At 53.0% G+C, this 17,184-nt stretch overlaps 1 protein-coding gene across 2 annotated transcripts in view; it reads right to left on the bottom strand.

Moving 5' to 3' along the window:
* Positions 1-1,354: 1,354 nt before the first annotated feature.
* GAB2 (GRB2 associated binding protein 2) overlaps positions 1,355-17,184 on the bottom strand; it is a 184,481-nt gene continuing 168,651 nt past the window's right edge. For both annotated transcript variants that reach the window (XM_036258818.1, XM_036258819.1), the window contains 7 exons: positions 9,542-10,134; positions 8,272-8,366; positions 6,823-7,087; positions 5,514-5,604; positions 5,124-5,226; positions 3,111-3,236; positions 1,355-2,383 (listed from right to left, as the gene is read on the bottom strand). In XM_036258818.1, the coding sequence (XP_036114711.1) occupies positions 2,240-2,383; positions 3,111-3,236; positions 5,124-5,226; positions 5,514-5,604; positions 6,823-7,087; positions 8,272-8,366; positions 9,542-10,134 (1,417 nt within the window). In that variant the 3' untranslated portion in view covers positions 1,355-2,239. The remainder of the gene's footprint in view (positions 2,384-3,110; positions 3,237-5,123; positions 5,227-5,513; positions 5,605-6,822; positions 7,088-8,271; positions 8,367-9,541; positions 10,135-17,184) is intronic.

Below are 17,184 nucleotides of genomic sequence, written 5' to 3'. Positions count from 1 at the left end.
GCAAGTGCAAACCCGAGTTAACTCGTGCGTGGTCCGCAACGTTTGGGCAGGAAAACACGAGTTAACTTGTGAGCGGTCAAAAATGTATTAATTCACATCATGGCACATTCAGAAAATGCTGACACCAGGGCAGCCAGCAGTCGTCAGCCGGGGTGGGGGTTGGGGGGCGGCACCATTAAAAGCTCTGCCATATGCGACCTTTCCTAGGGACACAGTCAGGGCTGGACAGGGTGCACCAGCAAACCCGCCCCCTGCAGACTACTAATGCCACTTTACCTGTGGGAACACAGAGCAGGGGACCCTCCTGACGGTCTTTTGTTCCCAAAGCACAAGACTTTCCAAGTCCCTCGTCCCTTCCTCCATTGAACCCAGCGCTGCTCTCTTTCCTTCCAAACCTGACCCAGCTCCTCCTGAGGCCCTTCTCCGGCACCTCTTTCCCCAGAAACCACCCTGTCCGAGCTCAGCCCCTTCCCACTCCTGCCCCAGCGCCCCCCTCCTGCCCGGCACCCGCCTCCCGGAGCAGCGGCCTCACTCCTCTGCTCCTGCTCCAGGCGCTCGATGGCTGTGCCTCGTCCCGGGAATGGGGACATCAGCATTTTCAGCCTCTCATGGCCATTACCAATACCTTACGTCCTTGTCTATTTTCACGAACTGTGACCTTCTCAAGTGCAGGGACAGTCTGATCAACTCCTGTGTCCTCCGTGCCCAGCCCAGAGCCTGGTCACAGCAGCCCTTAATAAATGCTGGTTGAACGGATTTGAACTAATACTAGGAGGAGGTTGAGAAAATTCCTCCAGGATGTGACTTCTTAGGGAACGGTCAGGCCACGGGGCTGGCGAGGGTGCGCACACACACAGGCGAGTGGTAGCCACCTCCGTTCAATGTGCTGGGAAGTCTTTTTCTTTTAAAGGACGGTCTACTCCCCAGGGTAGGTAGCCGGAAACATCTGGTCTTCCCGGTTGCCTTTGAAACTCTGGCCAAGCAGTTTCAGATCTGCCCTCCCTCCTGGCCCTGGCAGGGATGGGTACTATCTGAGAGCCTCTCAACCACGGGAGCAGAAGCCTGGCCTCTCCTGTCCCTGTAGCCAGGTTGGAGTCCAACAGGCACCTGGGATGTGAGGGTTCCACAGAGGTGAGGTAACCTGAGAACCAGCCTGGCACCAGGCCACACATGCACCGGCCCCGGGCCCTGGCACAAACCACACCGCACAAGTCTTGGCCGTTCCCACGTCCTTCTCCAGGCTGCCCTGCCGTCCTCTCACACCACGCTGCTCCGACACGTCACTCCTTCACTTTCTGCCCCCCCCTGCATCCCCACAGCTCTGTGGTGCGCCCATGGCCTGCACCCCTGCCTCGCATCCCATCAGTCATCTGCGCCCCCCTCTGCCCAGCTCCTTCCTGTCCCAGGGCTGCCCTTCAGCCCCTGCATCACCTCCAGTGACCCCACGCTCCTTCTCCGCACCTGCCCAGCCCAGGCTCCCCTCGGGAGGCAGGAACTTGGGGGTGTTCTGCCCCAGAGCGGGCCTGTGGCTCCACAGTCTCAGGGCCCGACCGCAGTGTCCCTGTGTCTCCGTCTCCTGGGCTATGAGCCGCCCTTGCTCTTGGTTGCCCATCGTCCTGTCTTCCCTCCCTCTGGTCCTCAGCCTCCTGCCTCTCCCACCCTGCTCCGGCCGCGCTGCCACTAGGCCTCTAACCTCTGTCCCTCAAGACCACTCTGACCTGCCTTCTGACTCCTCCGTTTTGGTGCCTCGCCCCTCCCCTGCCGAGCCAGAAGGGAAGGAAGTCCATGTCCACTTTGGTCTGCTGGTCCTTGTCTTCCTGGCCAGTGAGATGAGGGCTTCTTCCGGGGTGGAGGAGGTAGCCCAGGGGCTGGGGAAGGGGGCCGGGCTGCGAGCGAAGGTGAGGTGGAGTCTGCTCAGGGCCCCAGCCCTTCCCTCCAAACATCTGGTAGATACTCAGGTCTAAAGGCAGCAGGAGGCTGAAGGGTGCTTTTTGGCAGGAGCCCTAACTAAGGTGAATAGAGGCATGGCCATGACTGGTACAGATCACAGGTGGGCCCCAGTGGGCGGAGGCAGTGCCTTGATCAGGCCCTCGCCTCCCAGGGGAAGGGGCAGGTCCCTGATGTCAAATGCTTTGAAGGCGAGACTGGCAGAGGGGAGGGGCGCACAGGAGGGGATTCAGCGAGGAGCCAGCTTCGTGCGGTGCCTCCGGGCCCCTCTCCAGGCCGGGTGGTCCCCGAGTCACAGCTTGGCGCCCTTGGACGGCTCTGAGGACTGCCGCACGTCTGTCCACTCCTGCATGGTGCTCTGCAGGGCCTGGGTCTTCTCCTTGTCCACCTGGACGTAGTCCACCTTCTCGTCAGAGGTGACGGATGACGTGGATGGCTGAGGGACAGAGCAGGGAAGCAGAAGTTGCTGTGAGTTACTGCGAGGTGGGTGCTGGTGGGGACCCTTCCTGAGCTGTCTCCAGGGAGGAGGTGGGCCTCACCGGCCACTCTGAGGAGTTTGTCTTTTGTCCTGTAAGTGGCCTCTGACGCCCAAACTCCAACTGCACCATCCCTTCTGTTTGATACAACAGCCCTCCAGGCCCCATCTGTCTCCACCCACCTCAGTGCCTGCACATCCCGGGGAGGAATTTGCTGGGTGCCAACAAGCACCAGCCATAGGCCTGTGTGTGGACCCCTTGGGGAGCACTCACGGCCACCGGATGAGGGGGACCTGTGCTGAGGCAGAGTGCCCCGCCCTGCGTCCGGACTGGCAGCTGAGTACTTCCTGCGGGGCGCTTTCCCAGGCCACGAGTCCCTTCAGAAGGCCACCGCGTCAACAGTAGGGCTCCGGGCCCACCCAGACAGTGAGTTCTCTTCAAAGAGAGCTCGAGACAGGACACAGGCATCCCGAGTGCTGGATCTGTCACTCACTCACTCACAGCTGTCAGCAGGCCCTGTCTAAGGGTGTCATCTGCCCATCTGTGCAAGAGGAAGGCCTGGCTGACGAGGCCCCAGGACCCTGGGGGTCCTGCCCCGACGAGGAGGAGGAGGAGTGCTGCTGTCAGGGGCTGAAGGCACTGCCCACCAGAGAGAGCCCCGAGAGCCCCACCCTCCCCCCAAGGCACCTTGCGGTGGGGGCTTGGGGAGCTTGGCTGGAAGTCCAGGGCCAGGTAATCGACGCTGCCGGTGCTCTTCTTAGGGGCTGGGCTGTTGGTGCCGCTGGGAATGGGCGATGCAGACACTGGGTTTTGCTATCCAAGGAGGAAAACGACGGTTAGGTTAGGAACTAGACTCGCTCCCATCCAGAAGCACACCTCTGGGAGCGCGAGCTGCTAGCCTGCTTGGAGCCACGCAGAGCCAGTGCATTCTCACTGAAACCCTTACACCAGTCCTGTGATGTCGGTATTATTACCGTGTTTACTTTTTACAACAAAGATAAAAGTGGTTCAGAGAAGTAAACTGATTTGGCCTGTGGTTGTAGAGCTGGTGCACAGGGATGGGAACCAAGTCTGTTTCCTGACTCAAACGTGTACTAATCCCAGGGTACCACGTTCTTCCCTTCAGGCCTCAGGCCCATCTCGCCTACAGTCTCCCCAGCAGCCCCAGCCTTGCCTTGCGGGCCCTGAAGAAGGGAGCCTACTTCCTTGATGTGCTGGACACTGGAAAGTCATCTTCTTTTGCAGCAAGTCTGCTTCTCTGAAACTCCCACCCATGGCCTGGAGAGGGTGGTCACTCTGAAGCAGCGTACCCCCCCAGCCCCCGCTCCTCAGGGATCTGCACGGAGTGGCCTCGTCCCCATGCTGCCCAAAGCCCCCATTCCCTCCGCTCTTCCGATGATATGCACTGGGGTCCTGTCTCTGTCCATGTTTCCCCTGAAGTCTCATTCCAATGAGAAGGGCAATAGTCCTATGTTGTTTATGGCTTGGTTGGTTCTTCCCATCTGCAGCAACTACCATGTGCTGGGCAGCTACTCTCTCTCTGTTAATCCTCACCTGAGGACATTTTTCCACTGATTTTTTTTTTTTTTATCCTCATCCGAGGACATTTTTGCATTTATCTTCAGATAGAGTGGGAGGGAGGGAGGGAGGGAGGGAGGGAGGGAGGGAGAAACATTGATGTGAGAGAGACACATTGACTAGTTGCCACCCACATGACCCCAACCGGGCCGGGGACAAATTGCAACCAATGTACATGTCCTTAGTGGGAACCGAACCCGACTCTCTGGTCTGCAGGCCATGCTCTAACTGCTGAGCCAAACCGGCCAGAGCTTTTTTAGAGAGAGTGGAAGGGAGGGAGAGAAATCCCGCGAGACCCTTTGATCCTTGGGCCGACACTCCAGCCACTAAGTGCACCGGCCAGGACCAGCTGTTCTTTCGACAAGACTCTCGGTGAGGAATCGTGCCATGCGCTGCCTGTGTCTACACCAGCCGTGGCCCTCAGCCGCCGTGAGCCGTCATGTGTGTTTCCCCACGAGGAGGACTGAGTAAGCGCTCACACGCGCTTGCTCACGGCAGCAGGAGGAAAGGAAGGGCAGCTCTTTTACCTTTGGAAGATTTTAACAGGATAGGAGTTAACCCTGAACGGCGCTCTTTGAAACACCTGTCTAATCACCTGGCCTGCTAACCCTTCTGGGCCTCCCTCCTGCCCACAGCGAAAGTCCAGACTGCCCAAGACAGCATGTGGGGTCCTTCGTGATCTGCCCCCAACCTTCCCCCGCCCACCCCACCTTCAGCCAGTTAATGACTATGGTTCTTCCCCATGTCCCCCCTCTGCACAGCCACCTCCACCTCGGTGCCTCCCCTTTCTTCAGCCTGGTATGATCACCGGTCCTGCAGATGTGTCCCCCATTGTCCTCTCAGGAGCACTGACCATGCCACCTGTGTTATAGTCACAAGAAAGGTGGGTCTTCTCTGCCCCTTATGACTGTGGCCTCTTTGAGGGTAGGGACCATGTCTTCATGTCTCTGATGATGACCCCACACATGTGGCTCAAGAAAGATTTGCAGCAGCAAACAAAACAAAAAGCAATGTGGGAATAAACGGGCTGAGGCGAGTGAGTCGAGCTGGGAAGTGGGGACATGAGAGTCAGGTCCCGGGGACTCAGGTGGGAGTCATTCCTGTGGACCCCAGCGGACTCACCATAGAGACGTAGTTCTCTTCACTGTCTCCTGAGTCTGTGCTGGTGATGCTCTGTGTGGAGATGGGGCGGCAGTACTGGGAGGAGCTGGGGTTGAAGGTGTGGCTGTTGTGGGGGGAAGACAGAGAGTAAACCCAGGGAAGTTTCCAGTCTCCAACCCTCACACACCCCGACCTCCGCCCCCAGAGCTCCACACGTCATTAGCAGATCAGGATCTGATACAGGGTGATATAATCACCCCCCCTTTCAGATGAGGAAGCCAAGCCCCAAGAGATCGAGAGGCTGCACAGCTACTGCTGGCATCATCCTCAGGCTGCGGCCTTCCTGACTCCAGCCTGCCCCCCCCAACCCTGACGGCTGTGTCAAGCTCCCGCTTCCCAAAAGACACTCACATGGCCCTCGACCAAGACTTGGTGACAGGCGATTTGAAGGGGAGCTCATCGATGACGGTGTTGTTTCTCAGGTCGAGTGGTGTTGGCTTTGCTGGAGCAGGAACAGAAAGTTGAGTTATTAGCCATTAATAACAATGTCACACATACTTACACATAACACACAAGCCTATTTATGAATGCCCTCAGATCCATCCTAGTTTTACACAGGGACACTGAGGCTCAGCACAGTGATATTATCAGCCAATGTCAACGGGCCTTGAGATCATGTCTTCAGATTCCAAATGCTTTGCATTGTACCAATGGTAATTGTAATTTTCAGAATCCAAAATGGGGACACAGGGTCTGAGAACAGATTGTTCTCCCCAGATCTGTGAAATGAGAGAGGACATCTGGGTTGGAGAATGCCACCCAGACGACGCTGCTCCTCCTGGACCAGGCTGGGAACTGGGAGTGGAGGGAGGGGCCCCCAGGAGGCCCTGTTCCGGTCAAAGGCTAAGGTCTGACTTCCTATTGACCAGACGGACTGGGCTTCTCTCTGCAGAGTGACTCCGAGGGAGCAGCCTGAGGGACAGCAGGCCTGGAACTGAACTCCAGCATTTTCCTGGTCTGGATGCCGGACACGCATCTAACCTGACGGAACACCTGCTGCAGACCAGAGTTGATGTGGAGGAAAGAATGACTATTTTCATTTAACAGATAAGAAAACCCGAGGCTCAGAGCAGTTAAATGATTTGCCCAAAGACACACCTAGGAAGTCCTAGATAAGGATTCCAACCCCCATTTACATGGTTTGAATGCTCAAGTCTTTCTAGCCCATCACAGTAGATTTTTTAATCGGTTACTTTGCAGTTCCGCCCTGTTCTACCCCAGATCCAATGCTACCCCTTTACCCTTGCATAGCATTTTACACATGAGGAGGTACTTTTAGATACAGTAGCTATGTCCCTCAGTTCCTCTGGGAGGTACACATTGTATTTCCCATTTCACCAACGAAGCCAGAAGGCTCAGAGACACAGAATGATTTGTCTCTACGCACGTGTTAGGTGGAAGAGCTGAAACCTGAATCTGTGCTGTCCTGAACCCCACCTGCCTCTGGCCACCAGGTGTCTCCTGCAGCCAGTTGTTATGGTGCCAGGCCACGGGGAGGCATTTGGAGGGTTTGTGTATGTGTGTGAGATTTGGGGGTGGTGTAGGCCCCAAAGGCTACCACTTCCTTGCAAGTAAAGTTCAGGACCCACTTGATTACTAAATGAATGCAAATAGCCCCTGGCCATTGTCCAGAGATGGGACAGGGAGAGAGTGGACCTACCTTTCCGGTCAGGCTTGAGGTTGCGGTTGACGGGGGGTGGCTGGATCTCACTGCCCCGGCTGGGGCCTCGGTGCATAGGAAGGGCTGCAGAGGGGTAGCCAAGCGAGTCAAAGTGATGGGGCCCTGGGCTCATGGGGATGTAGACACTCTGGGAATTATCGCCTGCTCGCTCCATGGCCAGCAGGGTGGAGGAGCCTGGATTCATGGGCACATAGTTGTCTTCGGAACTGATGCTATCCGATCGGCCTAAGAGTGTTTTCCCAGGCTAGGAAGGAGAGTGGGAGACATACAGCTGTCACCAGCAGGAATAAACAAGAGAGGGTGGGGATTTATATCTAAGGGAAGAAAAATCATGACTGAGTCGCACTGTGAAGCGATAAGGTAGACTCTGGGAAACCAAATAAGAAAGCCTAGTGGGAGACAGGAAGAAATGAGGTCTGTGGGTCCCTTCTAGCTCTCATGCTCCCTTGGGAGTCCCTTATAGTTTCTGATAAACCTTTAGAATGAAACATCCTTGGTGGCTGGGTCCACGAGGCTGTTTGGATGCCTAAAGGCAGGGGGCAGCAGAGGCCTCGGGCTGCACGGGTTTGCTTTAGACTGCCCACCGCAAGTGTAGACTCACCATTGGAAGGTCAGCATGTCAGGACCTGAGCTGGGCGAGGGGCGTATCAGAAGAGGAGGGCCGGGCCCGCTGTCTCCACCCCCCAGTCCAGCTCTCAGTGTGCCCACCCAGCTGCAGTCTGTGCGATGCAGCAACCCTGACCAGAGCCTTCTTTCAACTCTTGCCCTGTGTGTCCAGACGTAATGTCCAGTCTTTTCTGTGCCCCTGAAGTCAGGCTGAATCTGCTTAGCTGGGCCCGACACCTTGCAGAACTATGGTCAGCCCCTCCAGGGGGCAGCCTGGGATCCTGCATTCAAACCACAGTCCTGCCGAGCCTGTCTGACTACCCCTCTGGCAGTCTCACCACAGCCCCTCGTCGAGGAGAGACCTGGTGGTGAGGACGCTGTATTCCAGACCCCTCCTGTTACCCACAGGGCTGGGGAGCCTTAGTCTAGTCTACACACATTTCCTCCACAACAGGATACCTGTATCTTACTGTCTAAACTCTCAACTCAGGAGGCCCTGGCCAGGTGGCTCAGTTGGTTGGAGCACCATCCTGTACACCAGAAGGTTGTGAGTTCGATTCCCAGTCAGGGCACATACCTAGGTGGTGGGTTCTCTCCCTGGCTGGGGCTCGTACAGAAGGCCATCAATTGATGTATCTCTCTCTCACTCTCAAATCAATAAACATATCCTTGGGTGTGGGTAAAAACCAAACTCAAAACTCAACCCAGGGTTCAGAACTGAGACAAGAACTAGGCAGGGTCTAAGAGGAAGATGCTACCACTCCTTGGGTGACCTTGAACCCACCTGAGCTGGCCTATGACCCGTGGCTGAACCCCACTCACCAGGAAAGAACCGACTCCGTCACTCATGGACTCTGCAGACCGGCCTGCACTCTCTCGGCCGCGCTGAGGGTACTCGTAGGACTCACAGGAAGAAGCTGTGACAGGAAGGAAGATCAGATGCACTCACAGTCTGTGTGTGGACACTCGCTAGTGTTGCTCAGGGTCTTACCGAATCTCCAGAAGACACTACTCTCAACCCCCACGATCAGGTATCACCTCACCCCTCAGTTCAGAAATTCCCCCCAGGCTTCCAGACCGGGCTCCAGGGAGGGCATCGACGTGGATCCCTCCTGGACCACGTCTGCCCACATGTACGCACCTCTCCTCTGACTCTGTAGCACTTACCACCTGTGCCCCTCACCTGCCTGCCACGGACACAAACACTACTGTAACGCCGAACCTGACTAATGTATACATGTGGATGTTATTTCCCGAACTGTGAGTTCTCTGAAGGGCAGGGACATGTTTTCTGTCTCTGTCATCTCCATTCCAAACCACAGGGTGACTGACCAAACAGCTGATGGATGGAAAGACTTAGGTGCCAGCAGTCAGGACCCTGGGTCCAGGGCCCATCTCTGCCCCTGAGTAAGTGTCTTAACTACCCTGGGCCTCATGTGAAATGGAGACAATGAGGCTCTGTGTCACCCAATTCTCAGGGTCACCGCATGGCTTAAACAACAGAGCAGATATAAACAATAGGTTTTGCAAGCTATAACGCAAACACAAAAGGAAAGAAATGAATATCGTTGTCCTTTTCATTAAATAGAGAGATGTGCAGAGTTAGAATACTCACAAGTGCAAACAAGTGACACATTCAGGCTTTAAACAGATTCAAAGGTGGTTGAGAAAATATTTTGAAGACCTGATGTTGTTTTAATAGTCTGCCAGTCCACATTGGTTTGGCTCCAGTTGGAACTGGTCCTCTAAATTGATTTTTGCAATCTTTGGTCTGATTTATAAATGAGTAAAATGCTATGACTTAGACTTCCAAACCCACAGCATGTCGTACCGTGGTTAACCGAGAATGTTCTGTCTCCCTAGCAGAACATCGATTTCTCTGAGGCAGGGTCTGCTCCACAGTGGCCCCTGTGGGTGTCCACCAGGAGCCTCCAGGGCTGGAGGACCGGCTAGGAAGGGGTCTGAGCAGATGTCTAAACCATGTCCGCTGGCCCGTAAGCCTCCTGGGCACGGATGATCACGGACTGGCAAACGGCTGAGAGGCCCCGTGCCGCCCCCTGCTCCCCTGGCCTCCGCGAGGGCGTGCACTGACCTCGGTGGAGCCGGCTGTTGTCCATGGCCGGGAGGGTGTTGCGCCTGGGGATGGTGGAGGCGGCAGAGACCGATCTGCTGCTTTCACCGAGGGGGGGTCTCTGCTGAGGGCTGCCCCATCGAGGTGTGTCCGCCTGGCTTGGCTTGGGGGGTCTGGGTGGAGGAACGATGGCTGAGTCCCCGGGAGCGGCCACCGCCATGGCGTTGTGGTTCTTGTCCAGCGTGAATGTCCTGGGGATCTGGTAGGCTGAGAGGGGTGTGGTCGGAACATCCATATTGTCCACCAGGAGGTCCCCAAACTCCCGGCACAGGGTGTTGCTGGGCGTCTTGAAGGTGTAGACGCCCTCATTATCGGTCTCAGAGCCTGTGAGGCTGCCCTCGGTGTGGCCGTGGGAGGCCAGGCTCCGGGGAAGGTCGTAGGTACTGTCTCTGAATTCTGCATTGTGCCGGCTCGGCTTGGGGAGGCTATAGAAGCCATGGACTTGACCACTGACACCGTTGACACAGTGTCCATTGCCCTGGGCTAGTTTCTGTACGGCGGTGTCACTCCTCATGAGGAACGAGGCCCTGGTGCCCTGAGAGAAGCTGGCACTCCTGAGAGAGAGAAAGAAGAGAGGGGCAGGGGGTCAGAGGAGGCAGGGCTGCCCACCCAGGGAGGGTAGCTGGCACATTCGAAGCCCCGTGCAGCTCCTTGGTGTGGGGAAAACACAGGCTGAGGAGGCAGGCAGGCCTGAGGTTTAGCTCAGTTTACAGGCTGTGCGACCTTGGGCAAGGCACTTTCTCTGAGCTTTAGTCTCTGCATCTGCAAAAATGGTGATTAAAACATACGTTGAAGGTTATTCAGAAACTAGACTCTAGTATATAGGTATTCAATCAACATTAGCCTCTATTCCCCCCCCTTTCCACAAATGGCTGTGATTAGCAGGGGCTGGTCTTACCGTAACCCCTCCCCTCTCAGGAATCAACAAGGGTATACTGCTAACTTGTTCACTGTTTGAAGTCAGAATATATACATTTGCATACAAAGGCTGAGAGATAGTAAGGAGAACCCTTAAATCAGTGTCAGAAAACAGCAAACAAGTCACTTTCTCCAAGTCTCAGTTTCCCCACTGTCAAATAAGTCAGCTTGAGGGCACTGATGTTGTAAGTTATACAGAGCTATTCAAATGTTCGCTATAAATTTATTTTCTACCCCGTATTATGGTTTGTCGAAAGGCATTTATAAGAAGAAATATCTCTTCTCCAGAAGCCAAAGTATCTATAGGAAGAATGGTTTCCTATTTGGGAACTATATTCAGAATAGGAACAGTTTTATTTTTTTTAACTTAGGTTTTTGGGAAATAAGGTAAAACTAAGCAGTTTAAAGACCTAGGAGTGGAGGGATTCGTGTTAGCTCCCAGTACTGCCACTGATCTGTTCTGAGCTTCACCAAGGCCCCCAGCGTGTGGCCTAGTGGGTCCGGCTCTGGAGGGTCCATCTGGCTCCGAAGCAGCGTAGCCCTTGGCTTTAGAAGCATGGTTTTCAAGCTGGACTTTGTCTTCTGTGCGGGGGCCTTGGGAAGCTGGAGGGTGAGGGTCTAAGCAAGTAGGGATCTAGGTCTGGTTTTCTCTCTCTTACATTATGATTATTCTAGGATTTCATTTTGGGGGAAAAGTAATCACTATTCTAGAACAATTCTTTTTTTTATTTTCACCCAAAGACATTTTTGCATGTATCTTCAGATAGAATGGGAGGGAGAGAGGGAGGAAGAGAGAGAGAGAAACATTGATGTGAGAGAGAGACATTGAGTGGCTGCCACCCACACAACCCCAACCGGGACCAGGGACAAAGTGCAACCGAGGTACGTGCCCTTAGCAGGAACCAAACCCAGGACTCTCCGGTCTGCAGGCCGACGCTTTAACCGCTGAGCGAAACCAGCCAGGGCTAGAACAATTCTTTATAGTAGTGATTCTCAGTCTTCTGGAGGCTATAAACTGCTAAGAATCTGATAAAAAGCTCTTGGAATTCCTCACCAGAAAAGCAAATTTTGTACACATACAAATTTGCATGCCAACTCTGGGGGGCGAGGGTGTCACAACCCTCTGAGACCAATCCAAGGAACTTTTGCCTTATCCAAGCTCTCACAGCCCAGGGGGAGCTTGTTATTTATGGCCATGGCCACCAGGTGGTAGTAGAAAATAGGGCCCAGAGGCCTAGAGCAAGGGCGGGAAACGGGTGTCTAGGCCAGGCCCTCTCTCAGGTAAACTTGCATCCATTCCAGTCCCAAAACCTTCAGTGGCCTCCTCTCCAGGCCTCTGTGTTCTTCCCCCTTCCTATTCCATTCCACACACATACTCAAGCCAACAGCCACGGGCCTAGTTCACATCTAGCCTTTAGAAAATGCAGTGCTTGGAGCAGAGAATGGGCGGCCCAGTGGTGGACACAAGGTGTTCACGTGGTCCACATTTGTCTTTGGTACCTTTCATTCTGATGTTTGGAGTTTCCAGCTCTCTGCTGGATGCTCCTATTGGGATACCTCACTTAACAAACATGTACTGATGTCCCACTTTCCATCTGGGCTGGGCACAATGGATACAGAGATGCCTCGTGCCCTGGGTGAGGGGGCAGGGGCGGGGCAGGGGACACGCGTGCAAATCATTACAATTAAGTGGGTGAGTAAGCTCTGTCGACAGGTTTACATTAGCCCTCCCTGGGGCGGGGGTGTGACAGAATGTTGAGGCATGCTTCTTCAAAGGTGGTGCCCTGGAGTGAGTCTGGCAATTGGCCAGGCAAAAGGCAAGAGAAGGGAAAAGGTGTTCGTTCCGGCCAGAGGCACATCGAGGCAGAACACAGCCTTGTGAGTTCACGGAACTGCTGGCTGCTCAGGCTGGAGCGAGTGCGTGAGGAGGGGGAGCTGGGAGAGGACAGTGGAGGGGCCAGGCCAGGGCTGATGGGAAGAGGGGGCCCCTGGAAAGATTTTAAGGTGGAGGTAGAGCTGGAGTGGGGGGAGCATTATAGGTGTCCTGCAGCAGCCTTAGGACATTCAAGAGCGAATTCACCCTTTTCCTTCCGACCCTTCTGTCTTGGAAATGACACCAGTCATTCTAGGCTGAGAGTTACCCACATTATGAGTTTCCACTCAGTAACTCCACAGGTCCTACTCAATCCACCCCAAATCGGGCCCTCCTGGTTTTTCTGATAATAAAAGGGCTAGGAAAGTCTCCCTAACACCTGCCCAGGACCTCTTGACACCCCAATGACATTTACTTTTCTAACTTCCCAGTAAATGTTCTCACAACTGTCTCATGACCTTTAGGACTAAACCATACACCTACTCCAATGCCTCCCTCCAATCTTTTCCCCTTGGGTCCCCTTCCCACTCTAGGGTTCATGCAAGCCAAGCTGTCCAATGTCCCCAGGATGCCCCACACAGCCAAGCCTCTGGGCTCCACTGTGCTGTCTGCTCTGTCTGAACGGTTCTTCCTCCCACCTGGCAAGCTCCTGCTGCTGCACCCTCAGCTCCTCCTCCTTCATCCTCAGCTCCCTGCCACACCTTTTTTTTTATCCTCACCTGAGGACATTTTTTTTTTCCATTTTTTGTTCAGATACAATGGGAGGGAGAGAGAGGAACAGAGAGAGAGAGAGAAACATCCACGTGAAAGGGACACATCGAGTGGCTGCCACCTGTACGACCAACCAGGGCTGGGGACAAACTGCAACCGAGGTACTTGCCCTTAGCGGGAACCGAACCCCGGTCTCTCTGGACCGCAGGCCGACGCTCTAACCGCTGAGCCAAACAAGCCAGGGCCTTGCCACACCTTTTAAAGCTGCTTGTCAGCATCCTCTAGCTCCAAGCATAACAGTCACTTGCTTAACTGTGTTCTTGGGGCAGGTAGCAATTGTTATCTGTTATGTACTATTGTTAGTTGTCTCCTCCACCAAAGGATGATGTGCTCGAGGAAAGGAACTCTCTTATTCATTTTCCTCCCTCAGCACCGGGTTAGTGCTTGAGAGAATGAATAAACCTTTGTTGAGTGAACAACAAATGAATGCAGAAAAGTACTGAACCTAGAAAGCCGATGAATGAAGGAAAGTGTTGGTGCTGCCATCCCCTCTCTTGAGCTTAGCTCCTCCCCGTTCAGAACCCAGGCATCCTCGCTAACTCACAGAGCGGCCCACTCCTCCGTAAACACCTCCCCGATGGTCTGAGCTCCAACCCTGGGCTTGCCTTCTTCACCATTCCCTGGAATGCTTCCTTGATGCACCAACACTTACACATAATGCAAAACAAGCCTTTTGGGTCCACAAAGGTGTGGCGGGCCCACTACGTCTCCTTTCCACGTCACCACGCCTTCCTGCCTGCTCCCACAGCACTCACCCTGCCTTGCGTTAGAGCTGCCGGGGTCTGTGTTTCCACTCCTACCAGACCCTGTGCTGCGGGAAGGCAGAGACTGTCCTGTGCTCAGCGTGGTGCCTGGCACGTGGTACACAGAATCGGTGGAGGAGTTGAACAAGGGAAACAAACTGGCCCAAAGTTCCATAGGCAGATGGTAGTAGAACTGGTTCTAGCTCCCAGGTGTCTGGGCGCTCTGCTTGAAGCCCACCCAGATTTGGGCAAGAATCGAGAGGGGAATTCTGAGCACTCAGAAATCTAGCGGCCTTTACTACTTCCATGTAAATGTTCACTGAGGCCATGTCACCATGATGTGTTGAGCTGCTTTCCTGGGGAGGATGCCTGGAAGCAGGGCTTTGGAGACAGACTTCTCTCCCAGGGCTGTGGGCTGACACAGGCCGCACGAAGTGAGCTGCTGTGCCAGACACATCACATGGGATGTGGCTTTAAAACCCACCAGTTCTGAGACAGGTATTACCCTCACATCCCAGCTGGGGAAAATGGTAATGGGCAGAGTCGGTACAGAAGGTATTTGGACACAAGCATATAGGGGAGCTCCCCAGGGGGTGGAGAGAAGTTTGAGAGAAGACACTCCTGAAAGCCAGCAGCTCGGTGCCCTGCCTTCCCAGTCCTGGCTGCCAGCGGCTCCGATGCTGCGGGTGGGTAGGGCGATGGCACCTCTTGCACGTGCTTTGGTCTTAACACATTTTTGACCGCTCATGAGTTCACTCGTGTTTTCCTGCCCAAACGTTGCGGACCACGCACGAGTTAACTCGGGTTTGCACTTGCATTAGCTATTTCAGTTTCTGAAACTCAGGGTAATATAGGATTACTGTATTTGTGACTCTTCACCCCGAGGGTCGAAGTTCGAAAAACAGCACACCGTTCTGTATTCTTGAAGTAGCTGGGGAATGGCTCTCTGCTGGTTCACATGAGTGCAGCACAGAACGTAACGTGCAGTTTGCCCAAAAGCGTGCGGTCCCTGGCGTATGTCTTAGAGATCTCTATGCAGTACGCAATGTGTTAAGATCAACCCCAAACCTCTTCCTTGGCTTTTAGGAACGGTTTCTTGGTTTTCCCAGCCCCTTTATTTTGCACTTGGTCTTTTGCACATTTATATAATTGTAAGCACCACACTGCACCATGGTTTCACTCTTCTCCACCTACTAGACTATATATAAGTACTTTATTATTATTATTATCCTCACTTGAGGACATTTTTCCATTTTTTGTTCAGATAGAGTGGGAGGGAGGGAGGGAGGAGAGAGAAACATCAACATGAAAGGGACACATCGAGTGGTTGCCACCCGCACGACCCAACCAGGGCCAGGGACAAACTGCAACCAAGGTACATGCCCTTAGCGGGAACCGAAGCCTGGTCTTTCTGGACTGCAGGCCGACGCTCTAACCGCTGAGCCAAACTGGCCAGGGCTAGACTATAAGTACTTTAATCATGGCGGTCCTGGTTTGATTTTTTTTTAAACTCATCTTTATTGTTGAATGTATTACAGATGTCCCCCCTTTTTTCTCCATTAACCCCCTCCTCCCCAATCCCACCCTCCTCCAGCCTTCCCCACACTATTGCCAGTGTCCATTGTTTATGTATATATGCATAAAAGTTCTTTGGTTTTTCTCTTCCTGCCCCACCTCCTCCCTTCCCTTTGAGGTTCATCAGTCTAACAACCAATTTGTACTCCTTAGTTCCTTCATCTTTTTCATCCATCCCCCCAGCCCCCACCAATCTGGCAAGGAACAAAAAGTTCTCATATCTATGAGTCTGTTTCTGTTCTGCGTGCTCATTTTATTTGTAGATTCAATTGTTGATAGGTATGTATTAATTGCCGTTTTATTGTTCATATTTTTGTTCTTCTCCTTCAAGAAGACTCTTCAACATTTCATATAATACTGGTTTGGTGGTGATAAACTCCTTTAGCTTTTCCTTATCTGGGAAACTGTTGATATGTCCATTGATTTTAAATGATAGCTTTGCAGAATAGAGCAGTCTTGGTTGTAGGTCATTGCTTTTCATCACCTTGAATATCTCTTGCCACTCCGTTCTGGCCTGCAAAGTTTTCTTTTGAGAAATCAGCTGACAGTCTTATGGGAACTCCTTTGTAGGTTACAGACTGCTGTTCTCTTGCTGCTTTTAAGATTCTCTCTTTGTATTTAACCTTTGGCATTTTGATTATGATGTGTCTCGGTGTGGTCCTCTTTGGGTTCATCTTGTTTGGGACTTTCCGTGCTTCCTGGACTTGTATGTCTGTTTCCTTCACCAAGTTAGGGAAGTTTTCTGTCATTATTGTATCAAATAGGTTTTCAATTTCTTGTTCTCTCTCTTCTCCTTCTGGTACCCCTGACGTGAATGTTGGCACACTTGAAGTTGTCCCAGAGGCTCCTTACACTATCTTCATATTTTTGGATTCTTTTTCTTTTTGCTGTTCTGATTGGTATTTTTTGCTTTCTTATATTCCAAATTGATGGTTTGCTTCTTGGCTTTACCTGCTCTACTATTGATTCCCTGTAAATTATTCTTTATTTCAGTTAGTGCATCCTTCTTTTCTGACTGATCCTTTTTCATGTTGTTGATGTTTTTACTAAGTTCCTTGGAGCTCTCCTTAAGTTCCTTGAATGTCTCACCAAGTTTCTTGAGCAACCTTATAACCTATGTTTTGAACTTTGCAACTGATTGACTGCTTATCTCCATTTTGTTTAATTCTCTTCCTGGAGTTTTGTTCTTTTCTTTCATTTGGGACATGTTTCTTTCTCTCCTCATTTTGGCTGCCTCCCTGTGTTTGTTTCTATGTATTAGGTAGAGTTGCTATGTCTTCTAGGCTTCAAAGGGTGGCCTATTGTTGTAAGTATCCTGTAGGATCCAGTGGCACAGCCTCCCTGGTCACCTCAGCTGGGCCCTCGAGGCACGCCCCTAGTGTGGACTGTACACCCTTCTGTGGTAATTGAGTCTTGATTGCTGTTGGCACATCAATGGGAGGGATTTACTCAGGCTGATCAGCTGCAAGGACTGGCTGCACCCACTGACCACTGGCCTCTGACTCCCTTGGAGGATCAGCTGTGTAGGGGCCCAACACACAGCAAGACTTACTTCATCAGGGCTCTGGTACCCACTGAGTCCACTCATTGAGTGTGTCACTTGTGGAGGTAGATGGGTGGTGGTGTTTCAATGTGGTCTGAAGCTGTCCACTGGGGCAAGGTTAGCTACTGCCTGTGTTCTATCTGGGGCCATCAAACTTAAGCTATAAAGTGATCTGCAGATG

The sequence above is a fragment of the Molossus molossus genome, unplaced genomic scaffold, assembly GCF_014108415.1.
Source record: "Molossus molossus isolate mMolMol1 unplaced genomic scaffold, mMolMol1.p scaffold_m16_p_13, whole genome shotgun sequence".
NCBI lineage: Eukaryota > Metazoa > Chordata > Mammalia > Chiroptera > Molossidae > Molossus > Molossus molossus.
Note: the sequence above shows the minus strand (reverse complement) of the source record. Positions and strands in the feature narration are given on the sequence as shown.